We start from the raw sequence: 21,479 nt of genomic DNA, 5'->3' as shown, positions 1-21,479 counted from the left end.
ATTTAAATGTACCAGGACACCTGCTATAGATGCTGATCTGGGTTCACACAAATGTGTCTTGGCACAGCATAGGGAATAGTGCAGGGACAGATGCAGGGGAGCTGTGGGAGGCTGGTGTTGTCGTCCCCCCCCCAGCCCAGTGTCAGCCAAAACACCTTTCCGAGGCTGCCCCTCTGTGTAACCCTCCCCCTGAAACGCCTTGCAGCCACTCGGGGTCTTGGTGCGCTTGCTCCTCCGCGCTTGCTGCCCTGCCAGGACCAGTTCAGGCACTTAGAAAGTCACAGTGCTGCTCTGCCAGTTTGACCCTTTGGCTTGTTTTCAGGAAATGCTTTGGTAAATGCTGGAAATAACTTAAGTTTCTCAGCACGTAAAGCAGCTACATATTGCAGCTCCTGTGCCTGCATGATGGCACTCTTAGTAGGTAAATAACTCAGTTTGGTGCCTTGCTCCTAACGGAGAGTGCGAGGGAGGGAAGTCGGTGCCTAGCTTGCTCGGGAGCTAGTGTGCATCCCACGGGGGAGTCTGACCTGCAAATGCAGAAGTTAGCTGTTGGCGTCACGCTGGCGTTCTGCAAAAATGTGCGTTTACTGGATGTGCGCTGCCTGGTGTCGCCGTCGGCGTACCCCCCCCCCCCCAATATTGTTTTGCATAGGTGAGCGCTGAGCGTGCGAGCGTTGAGATAGAAATCGGGGCCTGCATTGGTGTGTATTTTGGTGTTACATTTTGCAGTCTATTTTGAAGGAACAATTTCTAACTGCTGGTGAACTCGTGGAGGCTTTTGGTTGAAGACACAGGGTGATATTTTTTTTCTGCTCTCAGAGAAAGGAGTTACAGTTCTCCTTTATGAAAAAGTGTGCTTCCACATTTATACGCAGGTCATCTGCTTTGGTATTTAAGTAAACATATCTCTTCCAGGCAACTAATTCTGCAGAAAATAAAATCTTTCCTTTTAGGTTTGAACTTTACCCCATATACTTTATAATGCTTTTTTTTTTTCAGCAGGAGGAAAAAAGTACTGCTGTGTGCTGCAAGGCCTCAAATTTTATTGACCAATTACCACAAGCACTGCAATTCACAGCAGCAGTACTGTCAGTGTTTAAAGTTCACTGAGGCTACAGCTCTCACAGCCATAAAGATAATTTATATCTATATGAGCACCAGTTGCATTTTTTTTTCCTCTCAGCTTAACAAAACAAACTGGGGCAAAACTAAGGTGCCTGTGGGCACGAGTGCTTGGAAGAGGCTGCCGGGGCCAGCTCGTGCTAGCCAGCCGGGGCCCGAGCACAGCCTGCTCCAAGTCTGGGAGACTCGGCTGGGGCGAGAGGCACCAGCGCAATCACCTCCTCGACCCTCAGGCGCGTGTCCTCAGCAAACTTTAATTTCACACCACCGCCGGCAAAATCGTTGTTTTACCGGAGGGTGGGGAAGCATCTGTGGCTCAGTGAGAATATAGCTTGTGGTTTAGTTTAACGTAGATGCTGGGAGATGCTGGGGATTTTGTGTTTGGGGCGAGGCGGGTGTTGGTATTTGGATTGCAACAGCTGGGGTCCGTTGTGTGGCAGGCTGTTGCCAAGAGGAGGTGGGTCTCTCCTGTGTGCATGGATGCAAGTCGGGTTCCTGCTGTATTTCAAAGTCTTCAAACAGGCAGCTTTCCTGGGAATGCTTTGTTTGGCAAAGAATACTAAAGAGCCATGGATTACAGGAACCACTCCTAAACAAAAAGTCTCAATCTTTGTGTGCCTCGTTACCTAGCACCCGAGAAATAATAATGTCTAGCTCAGTAATACTTAAAGGAAGATGTGGTTCATTTAAAACCATATAAAATTGTTCCATTGAGAGCAATACTTCAGACTTTCTGCAGAAAAATATGGTGTTTATAAAAGCTTTAAATTCTCTTGCATTTCAGATCGCCTTCATTTTGCAATTCTCTGCCAAAAACCAAAGAGTGGAGCTGCAAATACCCATTATTTCTGCATAGATGATGAACTTGTATATGAGAAGTAAGTACAGTCATTTTATTAGTCAGAACAAGAGTAATGAGGAACCACTCTAATTGACGTTCTGTTTTTAAATGTAGCTGAGGGAAACGCATCATTCCCATTATAGAACTAATTATACAAGTTCTGTCCTCTCAAACTTGTCTGCCATAATGTTTTATACCCCTTAGAATGGTTTCTTGGCTTCCCATCAGAATTTCTTAAAAATCTTTTCAAAGCAGAAGCTCTCATTATAACAATTACTGGGACGTGTTGCAACAATATCTATGCAGAAATGCATGTTGGATTATTGAGCTAAAGGGGATGTCTTTAGCTGCTCAAGTGTTAGGTGGAGTGTCTAAACTTCCTAGAATGAGAGAAGAAACTGGCAAACTTAATACAAGCCTGTATAAGCCAAGAATGCATATATTTCCCCTGTAGTGAACAGCATATGCCTTTGTATGTAATCTTAAATGCTACTGACACTGGAAACATTTTTGACCAAGGATATACTGTTTTTTAAATTCATTTCAGAGTTGAAATACAATGAAATTAATTCATGAATGAATCTTTGCTGTCTATATTCACTTTTCTCTAGCAGTACTGTGTATTGTATCTTTATTTCATTGAGGTGTTTTACTACAGAATGTACCAGGAACACTGCATGTATGTATACAAACTTATTTCCTTATTTGTGAGGTACTATTAATTGCCTTCTAAAGTAAAGCTTTCAGGTTCTTAAAATAGTTTCTAAACCGGTGCTACAGCGTGATACTTTACTGAGAACTTTTCAAGCCTTGAATATTCCAGTTAGTTTTTTGAGTGTTTTTTTGTGGAAAACAAAGAAAAAAGTCTCTGTTTTAGTCTCTATTGAAAGATGATAAAACTGTTTCCTCCAGTAAAATAGTATGGATGAAAGAAGGCAGTCTAGTGTTTAGAATCATGCATGTATATGTTATTACTCCTTGCCTAGTGCATTCACTTTAAAAAAAAGAAGGCATTTACAGAGTTCACGTACAAACAATTTTCCCCCTTTTTCCTACAAGCTTCTATGCAGATTTTGGACCACTCAATCTGGCAATGGTCTACAGATACTGCTGCAAGCTAAATAAGAAATTAAAGGTAACACTTTTATTATTATTATTCAATATTCTTGCCTTTTCAAAGAAGAAAAACAAATGGGCCCAAAGCTTTTTGTTCAAGTGCTTCCCTGGGTTCCTCATCAAGCCAATTTTTGAATGTGCATGTTAAATTTTATCAAGATGCATCTGGGGAGGAGGAGGGTCAAGAGAGGAAAACTGCTCACTTTTAAGATGCAAGTTACACCATCGTGGCAGTAATGGATATTAAACTCCTGGAAGATAGTTACTAAGTGGGTACAGACTTCTTCAAATGTAAAGCTTCCCTCCTCTGGAATTTAGTCTCCTTGGCGATCTGCCAATATTGAGTGAGCTTGAGGGTAGAATGCAACATATTTTTTTTTGAGATGGCTTGTGTTTGACTTGGGTTTCTCTTCTGGGCCTGACATCACATTTGTAATAAGCAACATTTGATCTTCAAATGATAGCATTTATGGCGTGGTCCTGAAACAGACTGTTACATTCACACTACAGGATTTGAAGGTTATCATCTCTGAGGGGTGCTTAGTAATCTTCAGGACTGGACTCGTGGTAGAGCATAGCGTCTTTAAAACAGAGAGCTCCTGTATTAATTAAAATGAACCACTGCAAGTTAGTTGACCTCCAACAGAAGCTGGAGTACAAAACCTGTTAGGCAGATAAAAAGCTTATTAGCATTAATGTGAATCACAGTTTGCCTCTTCCAAAGTGCTTAGATCTTGAAACTGCCACTGAACTGTTAAAATTGGGAAGTATGCAAAACATTATAGCTTAACAGGGAAATCTTTTTTTTTTTTTCCCCTTCTCCGTTCTTTGGTGGTTCTAGTTTGCATGATTCAGATTCATTTTGTGCCCATGACATTATGAACAGATTTGCCTGAGATATTATTTGACTTTTATTAACAGGGTACTCTGCAGCAATACAAGGCTATATTACAATCCTTTTGAATATGCTGGGTTGTAATATTAGAGAGGTGCGTTAAGATTGATGAGACTCTACTACTGTTAATTATCTGGGGTTTAATTGTCTTGAGTACCTTGAATAACTGAGCAAGTAACATTGTTATTTGGATAGTGATCTTTTATGATAGATTTGCAGTTGATCAGTTGAAATGTACAGCTTCAAGCGCATTGAAATTTGTCGTAAGGGCAAGTTAGTGCAGAGTTTTTGCTGCCATCGCAGATGTCATTGTCCTTTCTATTAACAGTGCTATTTCACCCCCTTTCCAAGTTAGTTAGAGAAACTGTATGGCAAGCACCGTGGTGAAATTTTTAAAAGTTATTTCTGGTAAGGTTTAGAATTTTTTTCAAAGTAGTTTAGTTTAATACTGTATTTTCCAGTGTTTCTGCTCAAGTCATATTTTAGGAACAGCTACTAGTAGAAAACTAATTTGTGGAGAGTCAGTATTTCTTTAAAAATAAAAAAAGTCTAAATTCTATTTTCAAAATTAGTTAAGACTTTAACATATCTGTGATGGTTTAAAGAATGCCATATAGTATTTACTTCTCATAAATGCATATCTGTTACATAGGACTACAAATCAGAAACGCTGAATGCATCTAAAGAGGAAAAACGAAATCAGTGTAATTTACATCAAATATGATTCAGGCTGGATGCTAGTAAAAATACTGAAACAATCTAACTAGGGATCCAATAGACTCTTAAGCTATTGAGGGATTAGTCTACAATATACTTGGTGCTCTGTGTACATATGGTTGAGAGTAGGTGAATTGTGCCCAGCCTGCCATTTCTCTGATTTTGTAAAAGAAGGCATAAAAAGTATAAACTGCAAAATTACAACATTGTTGTTCATTTTTCAATACAGTCATTTTCATTGATAAGGAAGAAAATAATTCATTATACTGGCTTTGATCAGAAAAAACAAGCAAATGCTGCATTCCTCATAGGCTCTTACGCAGTAAGTATTTACATTTTTACCATTACATCAGAGTGCTTAATGTTTCCATTCTTTCATATTCAATTTTAAAATATCAGGATAGAAGCAATTTTTTCTCTTGACTGATCTTTCCACAAATGTATTTTATAATAAGGTGCCACATTCAAAGACAATTTTTAAAGTTTAGCAGGTATGTGCAGATGGGGCTTTGGTTTGTGCCGTGCTGCCCCCCCCACCCCCCGATTGCAATCTGTGCTCCTTAGCCACTTAAATCCTTCTGGAAAAATAAAAGCACTGCTGGGGAAAAAGTCTTTTTGAATGTTTTCATTTAGAAAAAATGACTGCTTCTTGATATTTTTCCTTCCCCTTCCCCTCCAAACTCTCTGTTTTTCTTTTTCAAAATAGAGAAATGTTATCTTGCACAAAATATGGTGTATCATTTCCTGTTGTGTGCACTTTAAATATACCTTTTCTTCTCCAGTTTCTTTTCTAATGTGAGGTGATCTCTTCAGTTAACTGAGGAGGAGGAGCAAGATCATGTGTGGCAGGCATAGAGCCAGTATATAGCCTGGGAATGTTCAAGGTGGCTGAAAATTTACTGGGTCAGGGCCCTGATTGTGGAGGGGAAAAAATGACTTGCTTTGTATCACAACCACCTCTAAAAGAATTGGTGTTTCGTGCCACCAAAGGGGAATGTCAGAACAAAATACTTCGTGCTTAAGAAGAAAAAATGTGAGGTCCAGTATTCATTTTTTGCTTTGACTTGTACTATACCTTCATTGGGACCATATCTTTCTCTTGTTCACTCACTAAGAGAGTGACGGGAGAAGCTCTGCTTTTTCTCGTGTGGGAGATTTGAGGGGTCACGATTCGTGTAGCCTTAGGTCAATCCTTTTTATTAGCTGCAAGGCTGTGCGATGTACTCGCTGTGATGCTGGCAGTCTCCTTAGTGCTTCTTTACACTATGGCAGGAGTTCTGTTTCCTGCTCTGCAGAGTTTTCTCTGTTGTCCATTTTCCAGGGCACTTATAAATAAAGAACTTTACTTTAAAATGTGCCACTGTTTGTATTTGAAACACACAAAAGCTTTAGGAATGTTACTGTTGACCCTTGCATTCTTGGTTACTAAACTTGTTTGCAATTGAGGCTTTAGGTTAACTAAACAGCTGTAGCTTTTAGGAAAACTAAATTTTTGAAGTGGCCAGGTTGTATTACAGACCCAGAAAATAAGGATGGATTGATTTCAGTTATCAGCTATTCTTTGGAGGGATGTTGCTTTTGTTCTTGCCCAAACTTTCATTCTGAACATGGATAGCATTGCTGTGCAGCACAGCATCTGCCATTTGGAGCAGCATCCACGATGCCAAAGTTATTAACTAATGGCAAAACAATCTGATTTGAAAATACTGTGGTTGAGTATCCTAAAAATGAAGAAAAACCCTAACTTTATTTGTGATCATTCAGTAGCCCTGCCATGTTGCAATAATAACAAGCAGATGGAGGGAATCCTTGAATGGACTTGCATAAATACCTAAGGTCTTATATTAATATGGCTTATGGTGGTGCAAAACAGAGTAATTAAAAATAGAGATCTTTGGACAGAGTAATTAAGCAGTTTTTTGCTTCAGAGAACTGCACTGAAGGAGACAGGTGATGCAGAGTACAGAGAGGATGCTAACACAGAAGCCAGCTGAAATGGGAAGAGAGATTCTCTTGCATAGTCACAAGTTGCAAGTGGTGGGTAGCTCTCACTAGATCCTGATTTTGTTTCCAGTGCAATAAACTCTGGGTTTGGTATTGCTTTTCCTATAAAGTAGGATATAAATTCTTCACAGATTGATGTGGGAGGGATTCCAGTGAAGGAAGATCACAGAAGAAAGACTCTACCCCTGAGGCATACTTTTTTTTTCCTGCACTCTTTGATGATCTTTCATGAAGAGTTGCGCTTAATTACAGCAGTCACTTTCACAGTGTTCAGACATGCATCCAATGTTTCCACTTTAGATAGGGAGATTTTAGTTGTTCTTCATGTGGTGAGGAGTGGCTTAAGATCTGTTTAGGATGCATGATAATTGTATGTCTACAGTCATATTTCCTTACTGAAAGGAAATGTATTGAGGCTTTTTCTGTTTTAAATATATGTAGGTTTAAGCATCCAATTACTTCTTCAGTAGCAACGATAAAAGCTTTGCTTCCTGATGAAGAATGATCTGTTCAGCTACTGGTCAAAATTTTAGGAAGCTTTCCTGTAATTCTAGTTTATCACACCATGGACCTGTTGGTAATACTATTTGCTGTTTGAACTGAAGATCGTGATTTAATTTGTAATTTCTGATCTCTTGCTGTTTAAGTGGTTGGTTGTCAGTGTATTTTATATTCTGTGAGTTGAATTTTTTTTTTTTAAGCTTCACAGAGGATTCCCACTTCTACAGGTTACCTTAGGTTGAGGAAGCATGTGACAGTGCATCAGGCTGGATACGAAGAGCTCAGGTGCGAAGAGCAAGAGACTAGAAATGGGAAGTAGCGTCCACAGAGTTACCCATAATATAGTGCTTGTTTGTGTTGTAAGGCCTTCAATGACTTAAGTCTCATTTTGGATGCAAGATACACCACTGCTGCAGGTGCATCAAGTTGCTTGTTAGGAATAACAGACTACCAGCTTTCAGGAAGGGCGCAAGCACAATAACTATGTGCGCACTTTATTTTTTGTTTTAAACGCAAACATACTTTAACACACAGCTGCATTAATCTATAATGAAGTGAATATAACAAGTTCTTCTCTGGAACCTGTGTGTCTAAGAGCAAGCACTCAATGCTGTTATGCTAGCAACTTGCAAGTCTGTCATTTTAAAGGCTGGTTGACCTTAAAGTTGCATTCTGTACAGTCTTAAACAGATGTTGTTTAACTTCTGTTTAGACCAATTGGAATATATTGGCAAGATTTATGATTTGACCCCTTTTGTTTATTTGTGTGTGTATATATACATATATAGATCGTGTGGGGATATGCTAATTTTGACTACTAAAGCAATTATGAAAGTCTTCATTGACTGTGGTGAAGTATAAGGGCACCTGTTAGTGTTCTGGTTTACAAGCAAAGTCTGTTCCCAGTCTTTTCTTCACAGTTGGTGTTTTAATGTTGCCCCTGACTGCTTCATCTAACTTGTCTTTCCTTCCTCTTTAGTGGAGATAGTTTCTGAAGGGGCCATCCAGGCTACACACTCCTTTCTTCCCTCTCCTGCAACTACTGCTTCCTTCCAGGTGTACTTTGATGTGCCAGCACAGCTTAACTAAAGCTACAGGTTCTTCAATATGAAATGGCCTTAAAGATGAAGGACAAAGTTTTGAATACATTGTTATATATGTAGTTTCATGCCACATTATGAATTTTAGAGTGATTCTTAACAGTTTAGACCTTAATCCCTTTATCGTTCATCTTCCATCTATTTTAATACTGTATTTTGTTTAATTTTTACAGATAACAACATAATGCATAATGGGAATAGTATTCTTCTGTGTAGATTAGGACAAATTTGGCATGTTCAGCCACACAAAGGGTAGCTAAAATTCAGTGTGGGGGGTGAATGTCTACACTTTATTTGGGAGGTGGTGGGGGAAAGGAGGGAGGGGAAAGAAAACTTTTGTTCTTCACCTTTTAAAGAAGAATCGCTTTTCCTTGGAAGCTATCTGCACTGTTCAGGCCTTGCCACTCTACCAAAGCAGCAGTGATCTTCTGAGTTGATCTCTACAGTGGCTTCTCTTGATTCTCGCCAGGACTTGGCTGTGGGTGAGGAAAGTCTGCTTCTTCCACCGTTGCTCGTCCTATATTAAGAAAGAAAATGTACCCTCTGTGCCCTGTCCACCCGATTCCCAAGCTCCCCCTCTCCCTTTCACTGCATTAACTTAGTAACAGTGTTTCTTTCCTCAGGCTTGGCACTAATTATGTACTTGGAGGGCGACCCTCCGTGGGTACCGCCCCATGAACTGCTGTAATTCAGGTCACCTTCTCCAGGACTCATCTCTGTACTTTGTCTATTTTCTCATCTTCTTTCTTCAGGGTAAGCAGCGTTTCCTTCATCCATTCTGATCCATAGTACTGTTTTTGCCTTTTCAGTTTGTCAGTGTCCTCCCTAGCTGTGGCCTATCGTTGGGTAAAAATTGGAAGCTGTAGAAGCAATTAGTACCAATCTGTGTAATACCGAACTGCTCTGCTCTTACAGTGGCATTTGCAGAATTATCTCTGGCTAAGCAGTGGGGAAGTAGGTAAACCTGCCTGTTTCATGGTCCAAGAGGAGTAACAGCAAGCGGGTAAATGCTACAGCGCTCAAATTAGAGGTGGGTAAACTGTGTTTACCCTCAGCTACGTTTTGGCAAAGGGCTTGAAAAAGTGCTTGAAAAGTGAGTGGCAGAGAGGAGATGGAGAAAGAAGTACCCGCTTTTCATTTAAGAAAAGGTGCCTCAAGTCTTTTATCTTTCTCTGTATCAGCGTTCTCTAAAAGAGCTACCTCCTCTGAACCGTGTTTTGGAAATCGTGATTAGACTTCATGATGGCAGTTTTTCCTGCTGTTTCTACCAGGTTCTTCCTCACCATGTTCTCATGAGACTCCTTGTCTCCAGACTAGAAGAAGGGTTGCTCTCTAGGGTTCCCTCACTGTAGCAGTAGCTTCCTTTCTTAGCTGTCACGCAGCACTCCCAGTGTGCCCAGCCTGGTCTGTTCTCAGCTAATAGGGATTTTTACGCCTCCTTGCCCTCCACTGTTTGAGAAGTAATTGGAGGTTTCTTCCTTCTGCTTATGATGAACGAAGAGAGTTGCCACTTTTATCCACTTATGACTGTTTCCGTTAATAAAGGGACACTTGGCCACTCGTGCATTTCTTTAGGTCGCCACACAAATTTATAGAGGAGGCTTTTTTATTTTAATGTATTTCTAGTTTAATTTTGCTGGTTTTAACCTTGCCTTGTAAGGAATTTTGTTAGAAATTGCAATTTGTTAGCTGACTAGTATACTCAATGGAGGCTTTAATGAAGTAAAATATTTAATACTGTGAACTTACAGTAAAATTATGCGTGTGCCTGAGCTTGTGTTTGACACTGCTCAGTATCATATAGGACTTACTGTGTTTGTTCAGAACGGGTTTGTGTTTATTTGCAGTTTACAGCTGTTGAGATCACTTTTGGTGATGGTTTTTAAACAATTGTATCGCATGAAATATGCTTGTATTGATTTTTAAGTCAATATGGTTGGTAAAATGCATGATTTTGTTAGCAACCTTAATTAGATTTTGCAGTTAGGATGGGCAGAAAAACAGACTTGATTACACCAAGCACTTTATAAATGTGAATTCAGAGTGTTGTATACAGGCTTGCATTGATATAGTTTTTAATAATTTAATATATTTAAATATCAGGTTTAATTTTCCTGAAAAAGCAACAAGTTATCAAAGAACGTTATCAAACATATTTTGTCTTGCCTGCAGTATTGCTGTTTCACTTGGTAATCCCATGTATTGATTAAGGTGCCTTTTTCAGCTGGAGCCTTCTTTCCTTTTCTGCCAGGAATACTTTTTCCTCCAATTGTGAATATTATGTTCATGCTTTTAATGCTAATCAAGGAAACTTCTGTTTAAAATACAGCTGTTTTGAAAACGCTAGTAAGAACTAGACAGTGGCACAGCCTACTGAAAGAACTGTCATTCTATGGTTAATTTTAAATGCTCAGAAATAAGGACTAGGTAGCCTAGTCTTGCAAGCCCTTCTCTTTAATTCAGTGGACGTTATAATGGCCGTTGGACTACATGGCTATGTTGGCAGGAGCTGTGCTTGAGTGCACCTTTCCCAGTACTCAGTGCTTGGATGGTTCTTGACCATTCACAGAGCTGCACACAATCTCTTAATTGGAAACAGATGTCCTAAATGAAAAGGATGATTAGAGCAATGTTAATGGTTCAACTGCTAATCGCAAATTTATGGCTGTATTTTGAGCTCAGCAGGATATTTTTTGTGTGCATAAAGAAAACAAATTTCTAGAGAGTTGGTACACAAGTGATTATACAGGGCGATCAAACAATATAATATATTGCTTGAAAGATGTCAGTTTCCTCTTGTAACAATTTTTCTGGAAGGTCCCTAAGTAAAGGATTTTTAAAGGATTTTGAGAAGTTTTTTTTTCTCTCTCCATGTGCATGTGTGTGTGTATGTATCTCACCAAAGTGATTTCAACTCCTGTTTATTTTAATTTCTAAAGGTTTGCCCCTCAACACACATACATCTCATGAATTCAGAAGTATATCATGAAATGTCTTGGTTTTGCTGTTCATCAACTCAGTATTTCCGTTCTGTTTTGAAACTTCAGTTCTACTTACTGCCTTAGAAAGTCCTTATTTCCTTCACTTCCATCTACTACAGGTCTCTCTAACCCCTTTTTCTTTCTAGCTCCCATTCACTGGCTTTCTTTAATCCCCTGCTTTGGGCTCTCACATCACTCCAGTAAAATTGTTCTCCTTGAAGTGAGTGGCTTCCTTCTGGTCAGGAACATTAGCTGCCACTCTGACCTCGTGCTGTTAGATATTTCTCAGTGCATCTACAGTATAGTCTAAATTTGGTCAGGAATATGTTTTTTGAAGTGTACCTCTCCGTAGCCCTGCTCAGCACACTCTGGGTCACCTCACAGAGCCCGCTGGATTACTCCAACAGCTAGCGGGTGTTCGCTCTGCAGGAATGACTAGAACTAGTCTGCAGCTAAAATCCTTGAAAGCGTATGGTGAGGTCTCCCGTCTTCAGTACCAGCTCCTGGTCTACAGATCCGTTTCTGTTGGTGCACGCTATTTTCTAACATAGATGTGGCCTCTGCTGCCTTCACTTCTGTTGCTCCCCTGGGCTTTGCTGCTCTTTCTGTCACTGCTTCAGTGTCACCTCTTTGGAGAAAACTGGACCTGCTCACCCAGGTCCAGCTTCCCTGCAGCCTCACACCCATCCAAGATTTCGCACTGGGTGTTCTCCTGCGGTCTGAAACAGTGCCAGAGCTCATGTCCTCCCTTGGACTGTTGCAGCTTCCTGTGTTGTGTTTCTGGCAGGATACTTTCCTTGTGAACTAAGTATCAGTTTATGGTCTTTCCAGTTTTGTGTGAAAACTGAATGCTATTCTTCCCTTTTGAAGGACTGCAGACCATCATCCCAGCTGTCCAGATAACCGCAGTGCTAGCCAGGTTTTCGCAAGCCACTTTTCACTGAGAACACCATAGGACTGCTTTATGTACTCCCGTCTCTGCAGCTGTTCACACACCCTATCCTAGGTGTGTGATAGTGTCACGGCTGAAGTACAGCAGGATCTCTTGTGTTTCCAAAAGTTCAGAGAAATCCAACTCCATTGAGGAGCCTCCTTCTTCAGTGAATGTACTGTGTTGCTTCAGATGTACTGAAAGCACTTTCCATTTTTGCTTGGTACTGGTTCCTTTAAGCTTGCCCGCACTGAAAAATGCCGTGTCCTTGAAGTGCATTTTCCATACGTACTAAATGAAGTTAAACATTCTCTAAGTGCTTAGAGATCTTGGCGCCAGAAATCGTGTTGGCTTGAAGTGTCCTCATCTGTGGTGAGTGTTCATATAACTGTGTTAAGTAAATCTACGCTCATTCACATGTGTGTTCAAACAGTGTTTCTAGCAACTTCATTACTTACGTCATTTCTTAAGTCGGATCTATGCTTAGGAACTAATGTGTTTCAGTATGGTGTAATGTTACTTAGACATCTCAATACAACACTCAGGGCAAAAACTGCTCTTGCTGCTGTTACTCTCTGAGACAAACATTTTTGCTATTGGAGCTTCTTTTGTTCAAGAAGCTGGTGAGAGCTCAACACAGGTGTGCAAGGAGTCCTTGCCCTTTCTCAGCCACGTGTGCGTGCAGGGTTACCTGCTGTTAGCTGCATTTCTATTTGCCTGTAGTACAAGTAGTACTGCCTGTAGTACCCAGCCTTACAGCAGTGAATCCCAACTGTTTTTCTGGGTGACTCATTTCTGCATACAAACTCTATTTCTGCTGTTTAACTAGTCTCTTCCGTGCGCTAGTGCCATTTTACATCTCTGGTTTGTAAGTTTTTTTCTGGGGCAGGGCTTCCCCCGCAGTCTGACAGGCAAGCAGTGCTGCGTTTATACGGTTGTTGGCAATTTGTGTTCGTTGTGCTGCAAGATGCAAAGTATCGCTGTGTCAAAGCACACAACCTGAAGTTTCTTGGAACATAACCTTTATGTCCAGTTCATGCAATGACTTGTATGTAGTGTACGACTGCAAAATCTAATTAGAAGGTGAACTAAGGCACCTGAAGAGTAACTCTTTCATGATATTTTGGCTTTTTTAGTCTCTTTCTTTATTCTGGGTTTACGCTCGTGGTTATAAACGCAAAATCCACCAACCCCACCCTGATGAAAACAAACGGATGCAAGAAGCATGCAGTTTTCATTACTTAACTAAACTGCTTAAAACAGACGGATTTTTTCCTTTGGTTCTGCTAATTGCACAGGAAGAATACTCAAAAAATACTTGACACAGTAAACGAATTAGAGGACAAACAGAAGGAGTCACCCATTTCCATGTGTGTTTAGCCCTCTGCTGGGGATATGTTTCAAGCGCCCCCCCTTTTTGGCAAACATCCGTTCCACCTCCCATTCTCACCCCACACGAAGGCATGTGCATGTGTGTAGAGAGGATGTTAAAGGTATGTGAAACCATTTGTTAAGGGTACCTTTGCAGCAGCATAGAAGAAATTTGGAAGGCAATGCGAACTTTTCAAAGAAAAAAATGGCAAAATCAACAAAAAAACAAATATGCCAGACTTAGATTTTTGGAGGGTGTTTGTTGAATACTCATTAGGAATCTTACTTTAAAAATGAACTCTAAGAAAAAAGGTAATTTTACAGGAAATGTAAATAATTTTCCAGAACTTTAATTAAAAAAAATAACTTCCTGGAGTGTTTTAATGCTTAGCTAATGCAGTCTTAAGGAAAAAGGATAAACTTTAAATTACTGAATGTTGACCTATTGCCGATAGCTTGTTACTACCAGTTATTCTCTTCTGGCCACGCTGGTGATGGTGTTTGATGGTATGGACTAGAAAATTTTGGAAGACATAATCTGCATAAAGAGAGTACCTAAGGAAAGCTGAGTGTTAGAGGCTATCAAAGAGGGATCAGTCATGTGGTGAGGGAAGAGCATATAGATATTTGTTGGGAGTTGGTCTTTTGTGAATCTGGTATTATTTCCTGAATGTTTTTGACAGTAAAAAGCTTGGTATTTAGTGTTTTCAGTACATTGCTTCATTATGTTCTGAGGATTTTGCTTCTTAAGCTACAGATTTCTTTTTCCCTTTATGGCATCTGGATTTAGTTACTGGACGCTGCCTCGCCAGTGCAAAGAAGGAAGTAAAGGATTTGGAATAAGCAAATCTTCTTTTGCCATAAGAAAATCAAAACATATACTAATTACTGTTTTAACCTTGTCTACTGAGTACATACGCTGTTTTATAGACAGGCTAATTCAAAGCTTTGCTGGAATATTTGAGGGGTTTTGTACTTTAAATTACATCTTAAAAGCTTAATTTATAAAAAATCTACAAACTAGTCCAGACAGGTTGCAATAAAAATATAGAAGAGCCCAGAGTGACAGACAGAAGCTGTTTCACTGTAGCCTAAAGCTGAACAATGCCTGGGGAAATCTATAGATTTGCTATAGAAATAAATGCATATATAGCTTGAGCAGTATTTTATATTGTTTTGCTTTATTTTGGTTTTATTGTTACACACATGTATTCTTTTGTTCTTGATACCACTCTTTTGAGCTGTGATATTTAGTTATGCCTTCTGTAGTAAGCAAATGACTTGAGTATTCATATCGATCTTCAAATAACCATAAAAATGTTTTGTCTTTCCTCACAAAAATAGATAATATACCTGAGAGAATCCCCAGAAGATGTGTACAGGCTTTTATTGGCCGGAAACGTTTCATATCTTCCCTTCAGGTAAATATAAAGATATTAGAACTTTCCATAGCTTGATTTTTGAAGAGTAGTGTAGCATTTAACAGTCCTGAGATTGGGGTTTTTTTGCTAGTTTTAACACACGACACATGCACTGGCTGAGCTTTGAGTACAGACCACTGAACAGGGTGTTGGCAGCTAGTACTGAAGTGTCGTGACAGACATGGAGGAGCTGAAGTAGCTACACTGCTTTGTATATACTCTCATTGAGCTTTTTAATCTACACTGCTCTTGCTTGGCAGCCTGTTTTTGTGCCAGTAGGTAATAGTTAAACATATCAAAATATCTGCCAGTCATCACAAATGGCTTGTAATACTTTTGGTACTCCATTTTTTTCCTTACTTGCTGAATGCATGAAGCAATCTAAAATACTATTTTGTGCAAAAAGAGTGCTAGCTAACCTCATATGATTTAGTGCAACTTTAAAGCATTTCTTTTTACCAACAAGGAGAAGTGTACAACCATTACTTTATGGTTGCTTGACCCTGAGGGAATGTAATCTTAGCTGTTGCAGACCACAGACTTCTCATTATGGTATCTACTATGCTGCTTTATGTAGCAAATATGGTTGATCCATCCTGCAGAGGAACAGCTTTTTAACAAGAGTTTCTAAAAGTTGGTCCAAACTAGCATTTCAGTGGCTGCCACAATATGCAGGAAGGAATGGCGAAAAAGCTTTTCAGAAAGCAAGTCGACTGTCTGTATGTTGTTATGGGGTGATTAATTCAGCCCTTGCTTGTTTATGTTTTCCAGCTGCCTTGCCAAGAGCAGGGCTTTTGGTGTTTTGAATTTACTTCCCCCTCCCACCCCCCCTCCCACAGTGCCAGCGTGTAGAAGCACCTCTCTTTATTTGCACACTTTCATCATCCGGTTTTTCTCTCTTGAATTCCATTTTTTCTATTCACAGAAGAACATAAATGCTCCTTAAGGAGACCTGTAAATTTTGTTTCCAAAGATCGTATAGGCATGTGTAGGAGGGGGAAATAGTAGCTTTCAGCTCTCTTTGTAAACCCTGCCAGAAACCTCAGACCATCATCCCTTCAGGGGAATACTGAAAGAAATGCAAAGATGTGTTACATAATAGGAATTACTGAGAGCTGACTTCTGAAGACAGCATAGATATGTCCAGCCTCTAGGATGACAAATACAGTATGAAATCCCTACCCAGGCATCTAGGAACGTTACCATTTTCTTGAATCTACTAGTGCACTTAAATCAGGTGCAAACAGAAGAATTCTGATTAAAAGAATAGTGAACTGAGATGCTGCTCTGGAGCCTGTTCCTTTCAGGTCGTATTCATCTCTGCGAAAAGCAATACCTTCTCATAGAATAATAAAGGGTTAATCAGGTAGTTGCTACTTCTGGTCATTATAAACAGGAAATTTTTTATTAGCAGGATGCAAAGAATTTCTTTTATCAGTTTCCTGAATGGGATTCTATTATTTCCTTCTCCTGCTGATTTTTTCCACTTCACTCTGATTCATTAGGGAGGAGAAGGATACAAAGAAAGCCTAGAAGTAGTCATTCAGGTACTTCAGAAGTACATCCTTGTGTTAGTTTAAATTTGAACATAATGGTGTATATATAAATATATATATATTTACTTTATGTCACATTAATGACTCTGTTTGTGCATGAGAGCTGTATAGTCTTAGAACTAGGTGTTCTGCCAAAACAAAATATTCTTGGATGTAGAGTCACAGTTTAATTTTTTTTTTCTTTTTTTACTTGGCTATAGTATTCCTGTAGAAAGCTTATTCTACAGTGCTTATGGAATCCACTAATGATCAGGTACTAAGAACATGCTATTCTAGAATCAAGAGGATTTAAAAAATAGTAGTTGAAAGCTTGAAGGCTTTAGTGAAAAATATTTCTCATGTTTAAACAAACTTATGCATCTCAAAGAAAGTCTTTTAATGTAGCTTCATAAATGTGCATCTTGACAGATGTATATAAATTCATGTGCACAGCAACTTTTTTATTTTAAATGGAGTCTGAGGAAAAATCTTGCAGTATATTACAGTTTGAAGGAAGAAAACTTTTTTTGAGAGTGTACTTCAAAGGAAAATGTTTTAAGAGTGTATGTCAGAACATGACATTCATTTTGGCATTAGTTTTTGCTATGAGGAGTTTTTGTGATTTTTTTTTCTTCTTTAAATATGCCTGTCCTTTTTTAAAATTAAAAGTTGAACATATCAGTTTTACTGAAACGTGTAATTGGAGTAATCTTAGTCTTGGCTCATCTGTTAGCATAATCTATATTATGTTTTGTTATTATTAGCTGCAAGACAGGGGAATTAATCATTATTTTGCTGTAATAGTAATTATCTTGAAGTAATCATCTTTTAAAGTTGTTTTTTGAGAAATAATTGTAATTGCTTTGACTTGGATTCAGATGGGAACAATTTTGGTCATGAAAACACATGTGTTACAGGGATGCTTCATTTGGTACTTGCAGTTTTCATCTAACATTGCTGGATTGTTTTCATGCAATAAACAAGGTCAGTAAAACAATATTTTTCTTACGGCGAAAGCTCAGCTGAATGTGGGCCTGCAAAAAAAGGCAGCTTAGGAAGCTAGGAGCCAATTAAAGGGGTTCAGTAGCAGATTTCTGATTGTTGCCTAGCTGATACATTGTGCATTGTAACAAAACCAGATAAGGCATCAGTAGAAGCTGGCTGATATATAATCAACTAGAGAAGTTTTTAAATAAGGAATTTCGATTTTTTTAGGTAATCTTTGCAGGCCAGTCATTTGCACTTCTAAACACTAGGTGTTGCCTGACAGATTTATCAAATGGCCATCTGGTGTTGCATTTTTAGGCTGAATACTCCCTTTGAAAGAAGTTGTGCATAGCTTAGTGATGCCTTTTAGGCATTTGCAGTGTGTGCTAATGACTTCAAGTTTTGCTTTAGAAATACAAATAGAACAAATGGTAGTAGGCAGGTGCCCCTTTAAAAAAACAAAAAACAAAAAACAAATCATCATCATCTGGTGTCTTATTGCAACACAGTGGTGAAACAATGTGGCATTTAAGGACAGGGGGATTTTCTATACATTCTTCATTCTTTTTAGTCTGAGCAGCAAAGTAGGGAAATCTGTAGCTCTCCACCCTACTACTGCCTTTTTTATTATGGGTGTCTCTGCCAAATACTAGTTTTGCTGCTGATTAAGCCAGCCTCCTGCAGCTTTGTGATTTGCAGGTTTTTTGGACAGTCTGACATTGGCTGCTCTTCTGCCAAGAGCGATGAATTGCTATTCTTGTCAGTACCGGTGGGCAGGACGGAAAAGCCCAGCAGGTTGTGCAGCGGAAGAGGAGATTAGGATGTGGTATTTAAAATATCTGGAGATACGGGATTGTTTGTGTTTGTGCTTCCTGACTTAACAAGTGGGTAAACAGCCAGTTACCCAAATATTTAATACAGTATAAAAATGTAAACATAATGCTTGTGGATAATTACCGAGCATCAGGGACTGGGCTAAAGTCTGCTTAGGATTGTAGACAGGCTCCATCTGCAGCCAATTTAAAATCAATGGAGATATTAGAATTGCAGTGACAGAGAATAATGTTCATGCACCAGAAATATTTGTAATCCTTGAAAGTAGAGTTTAGAATATACTCCTAATTTAAATAGTTATTTTTTGCCAACTATTTTTCTCTTTGGCACTCTGTACTGCTAGCAGGAGTAAAAAGAAAGAGTGAATACGTACGTAATCCAGAATTTTCTAATGATTAAGTGAAAACAGAAAATAAGTGGGCTTTCTTGTTTACGGTTACTTATACTAAAATTCACAAATGTGTTTTGAACCAAGACTGAGTTGATCCTTACTTTGGCAGTTAGGTTTTCAGTAACCTAAAGGAGTGATGAACTGTCCTCACTGACGGAATGTTATCTTTGTTTAAAAGCTGTATTCTGAATTTTAGGCTTTGCGGTATGGTTTCCTGGATTTCAATGTGTTTGATGTAAATGAATATGAGCATTATGAGGTAAGTGTTCAGTATCAGTCTTCTGCTTTGTTTGCAGTTATTACTGCGAAGGTGGCTGTTTTATCATTTGTACTGTTTCTTTTGTAGCGTAAGGTTCCATCTGTGTGTTCTGCTTTGTCTCCTTAAGCTTCAATAGTTAAGTAAAATGTGTGGTCAGAGAGAGTAAAATTCAGATTTAAGCACAGTCAAGTGCAAAAGTGGGGGGGGAAAGGTGGATGCTGCAAAAACTAAAAGGCAAATCAATTTTTTTCATGTTTTCATTAAATCCCTGGAAGATGAGGGGGAGAGGGAATTTGTTCCTTGGCCATCTTTTAGAGGTTATGCATATTCCTGAGCAATCTTGATAGGAAACTTGAGGACATAAAAGTCTGTGTCAAGTTGGCTTTTGGAAAGCAATTGAAGTATGTATCTATGAACGGATGACAAATGTCTGATGCTCCTGAGGTAAAGAGAAAAACAGGGCTGGGAAAATCCAAGCCTGTAAAATTCAGTCTGGGGCATGGGAAAGTAATGTGAAGGTAAAGGGCTACAACACTTTACTACATATATTCTCACAAAGGCAAAGCAGTCACTTATCTATGAGGAGCAAATTAGGTGTTTTTAGAATCTAAAAAATTACTTAGTGGACAGAGGTAGTGCCAAGGCCATAATTTATAAACCTATAAAAAGTTTAAAAAATTGAAGTTGCCCTTCATCTGAAGGGCATCAGTTGCATTACTCTAAGACTGTAATTTAGAAAGAGGAAAATACAGGCAAGAAGAGTGAGGTTGAGAGCATATGGCATTCTCCTGATGAAACAAAAAGCAGGCTACTAACACGCTTCCTTTGGCAAAAATTGTACATCACTTCTCTGTAGCATGTATTTTGAAACAATAAGGAAAAGCCTGAAAATACAGGGTTAATGATAAACCAAGCATTTTCTCTTGACAGAGAGCAGAAAATGGAGATTTTAACTGGATAATACCAAACAAATTCATTGCCTTCAGTGGACCTCATTCAAGAAGTAAAATTGAAAATGGTATGCTTAAAAAAGGAGGTGGGGGACACAAGCCCACTGCTTTTAGTTGATTGTTACCAGTAAGAACAAGCTTTAAAAATTGTTCCTCAAACAGTGTGTTTTTTCCTTGGCTCTTTTTCTTTTATAAAAATCCTGACAGTAAAATTTTAATGCTTGGTTTAATTGTATCTGAACTAGGTGCTTATGTTAAAATTCCATTTTCGGTTAGTCAGTTTCTTTATGTTGAACGTGAGTTTTATTTTGAAAGAGTTCTCGTCTGTTGGTTTTGGGTCTTTGCGTATTTCTGCACTTTGAAGCTTATTCTATTTTTCTTCTTTTTCCAATAGGCTATCCCCACCACGCTCCAGAGGCTTATTTCCCATACTTCAAGAAACACAAGGTCACCACTATAATACGCCTCAACAAAAAACTGTATGATGCCAAACGATTTACAGACGCTGGATTTGAGCATTATGATCTCTTCTTTGCTGATGGAAGCACACCTAGTGATACTATAGTTAAAACATTTCTAAATATTTGTGAAAGTGCTGAAGGTGTTATAGCCGTTCATTGCAAAGGTATAGTGTACAAACTCTTTATATAACAGGTGATGCTTCTAGTTACAGTTCCTGAGATGTTTCACACTATAACTCCCATTATTTCCAGTTATTAACAACTCTGCTGAATTGCAGCTTTTTCAAACAAATTCTTTACATACTTTTGTTCTGCATTTCTTTTTTTTTTTTAAAAAAAAAAAAACAACCTACTTTAAGTTCCAGCAGAATCTTTTCAGCAATTTCCAAGAATGAGGTTGGGGGAAATGAGCTTGCCAACATTAATAGTTCAAGCAGGGACTTGAAGTACTGGCAAGGTTTATAGTATGTCTTTTAGAAAATACAGTCAAATACACGAAACTGTAAACTGTTAAATATCAGTGGAGCTTGTTGAGAAGAGTCTTCATAAAGTATTGGAGTGTTCCTCCAGAACAGCAGAAAACTTTAGCCCTCAGAAACCCTTTTTACAAGCTGCATTGGGCATGCTCTGAATATCTGTTCCATATACGGGAAGTTCAGCGTTAGACTGCCAAATGGGGTTTCCATCATAGCAGAAATGGTGTTTTCCTCCTTTCATTCCTTGACTGGGATTGGAAGCCGAGATAAAACTTCCCATTTTCGGTTCCATACACTTTTTACACCCCTCTTTACTGAACAACATTTTAAAACTTTTATTTCCAGTCAAGGCCAGAAATTTATGATTTCTGCCTATTTTATTTCAGAGTTTGCCTCAAAGCATTTCTCGTTGAGTCAACAATAGAATTGTTTGTGCTGTTGCAATACTCAGGTATCCTTCATTTGGCTTCAATGCATTTCAGAATTAATATGCTGGACGGCTGCCTAGCTGTACTGTTTATGATCAGTAATCAGCACATTCTTTTAGAGCCAGGAATGGGTCATTCAAACCATAATTTTAACACTC

General features: G+C 38.9%; 1 protein-coding gene across 5 annotated transcripts in view; it reads left to right on the top strand.

Moving 5' to 3' along the window:
- LOC112978792 (dual specificity protein phosphatase CDC14C) overlaps window positions 1-21,479 on the top strand; it is a 46,094-nt gene that overhangs the window by 5,224 nt on the left and 19,391 nt on the right. For all 5 annotated transcript variants that reach the window (XR_010385823.1, XM_064500851.1, XM_064500853.1 and 2 more), the window contains exons 2-9: window positions 1,907-2,000; window positions 3,023-3,098; window positions 4,921-5,013; window positions 14,924-15,000; window positions 17,453-17,519; window positions 18,944-19,006; window positions 19,937-20,024; window positions 20,351-20,581. Coding sequence is in view for 4 of the 5 variants with exons in the window: in XM_064500851.1 (XP_064356921.1) it covers window positions 1,907-2,000; window positions 3,023-3,098; window positions 4,921-5,013; window positions 14,924-15,000; window positions 17,453-17,519; window positions 18,944-19,006; window positions 19,937-20,024; window positions 20,351-20,581 (789 nt within the window). In the remaining variant the exon portion in view is untranslated. The remainder of the gene's footprint in view (window positions 1-1,906; window positions 2,001-3,022; window positions 3,099-4,920; window positions 5,014-14,923; window positions 15,001-17,452; window positions 17,520-18,943; window positions 19,007-19,936; window positions 20,025-20,350; window positions 20,582-21,479) is intronic.

This window comes from Dromaius novaehollandiae, chromosome W (assembly GCF_036370855.1).
Source record: "Dromaius novaehollandiae isolate bDroNov1 chromosome W, bDroNov1.hap1, whole genome shotgun sequence".
Classification (NCBI taxonomy): Eukaryota; Metazoa; Chordata; class Aves; order Casuariiformes; family Dromaiidae; genus Dromaius; species Dromaius novaehollandiae.
Note: the sequence above shows the minus strand (reverse complement) of the source record. Positions and strands in the feature narration are given on the sequence as shown.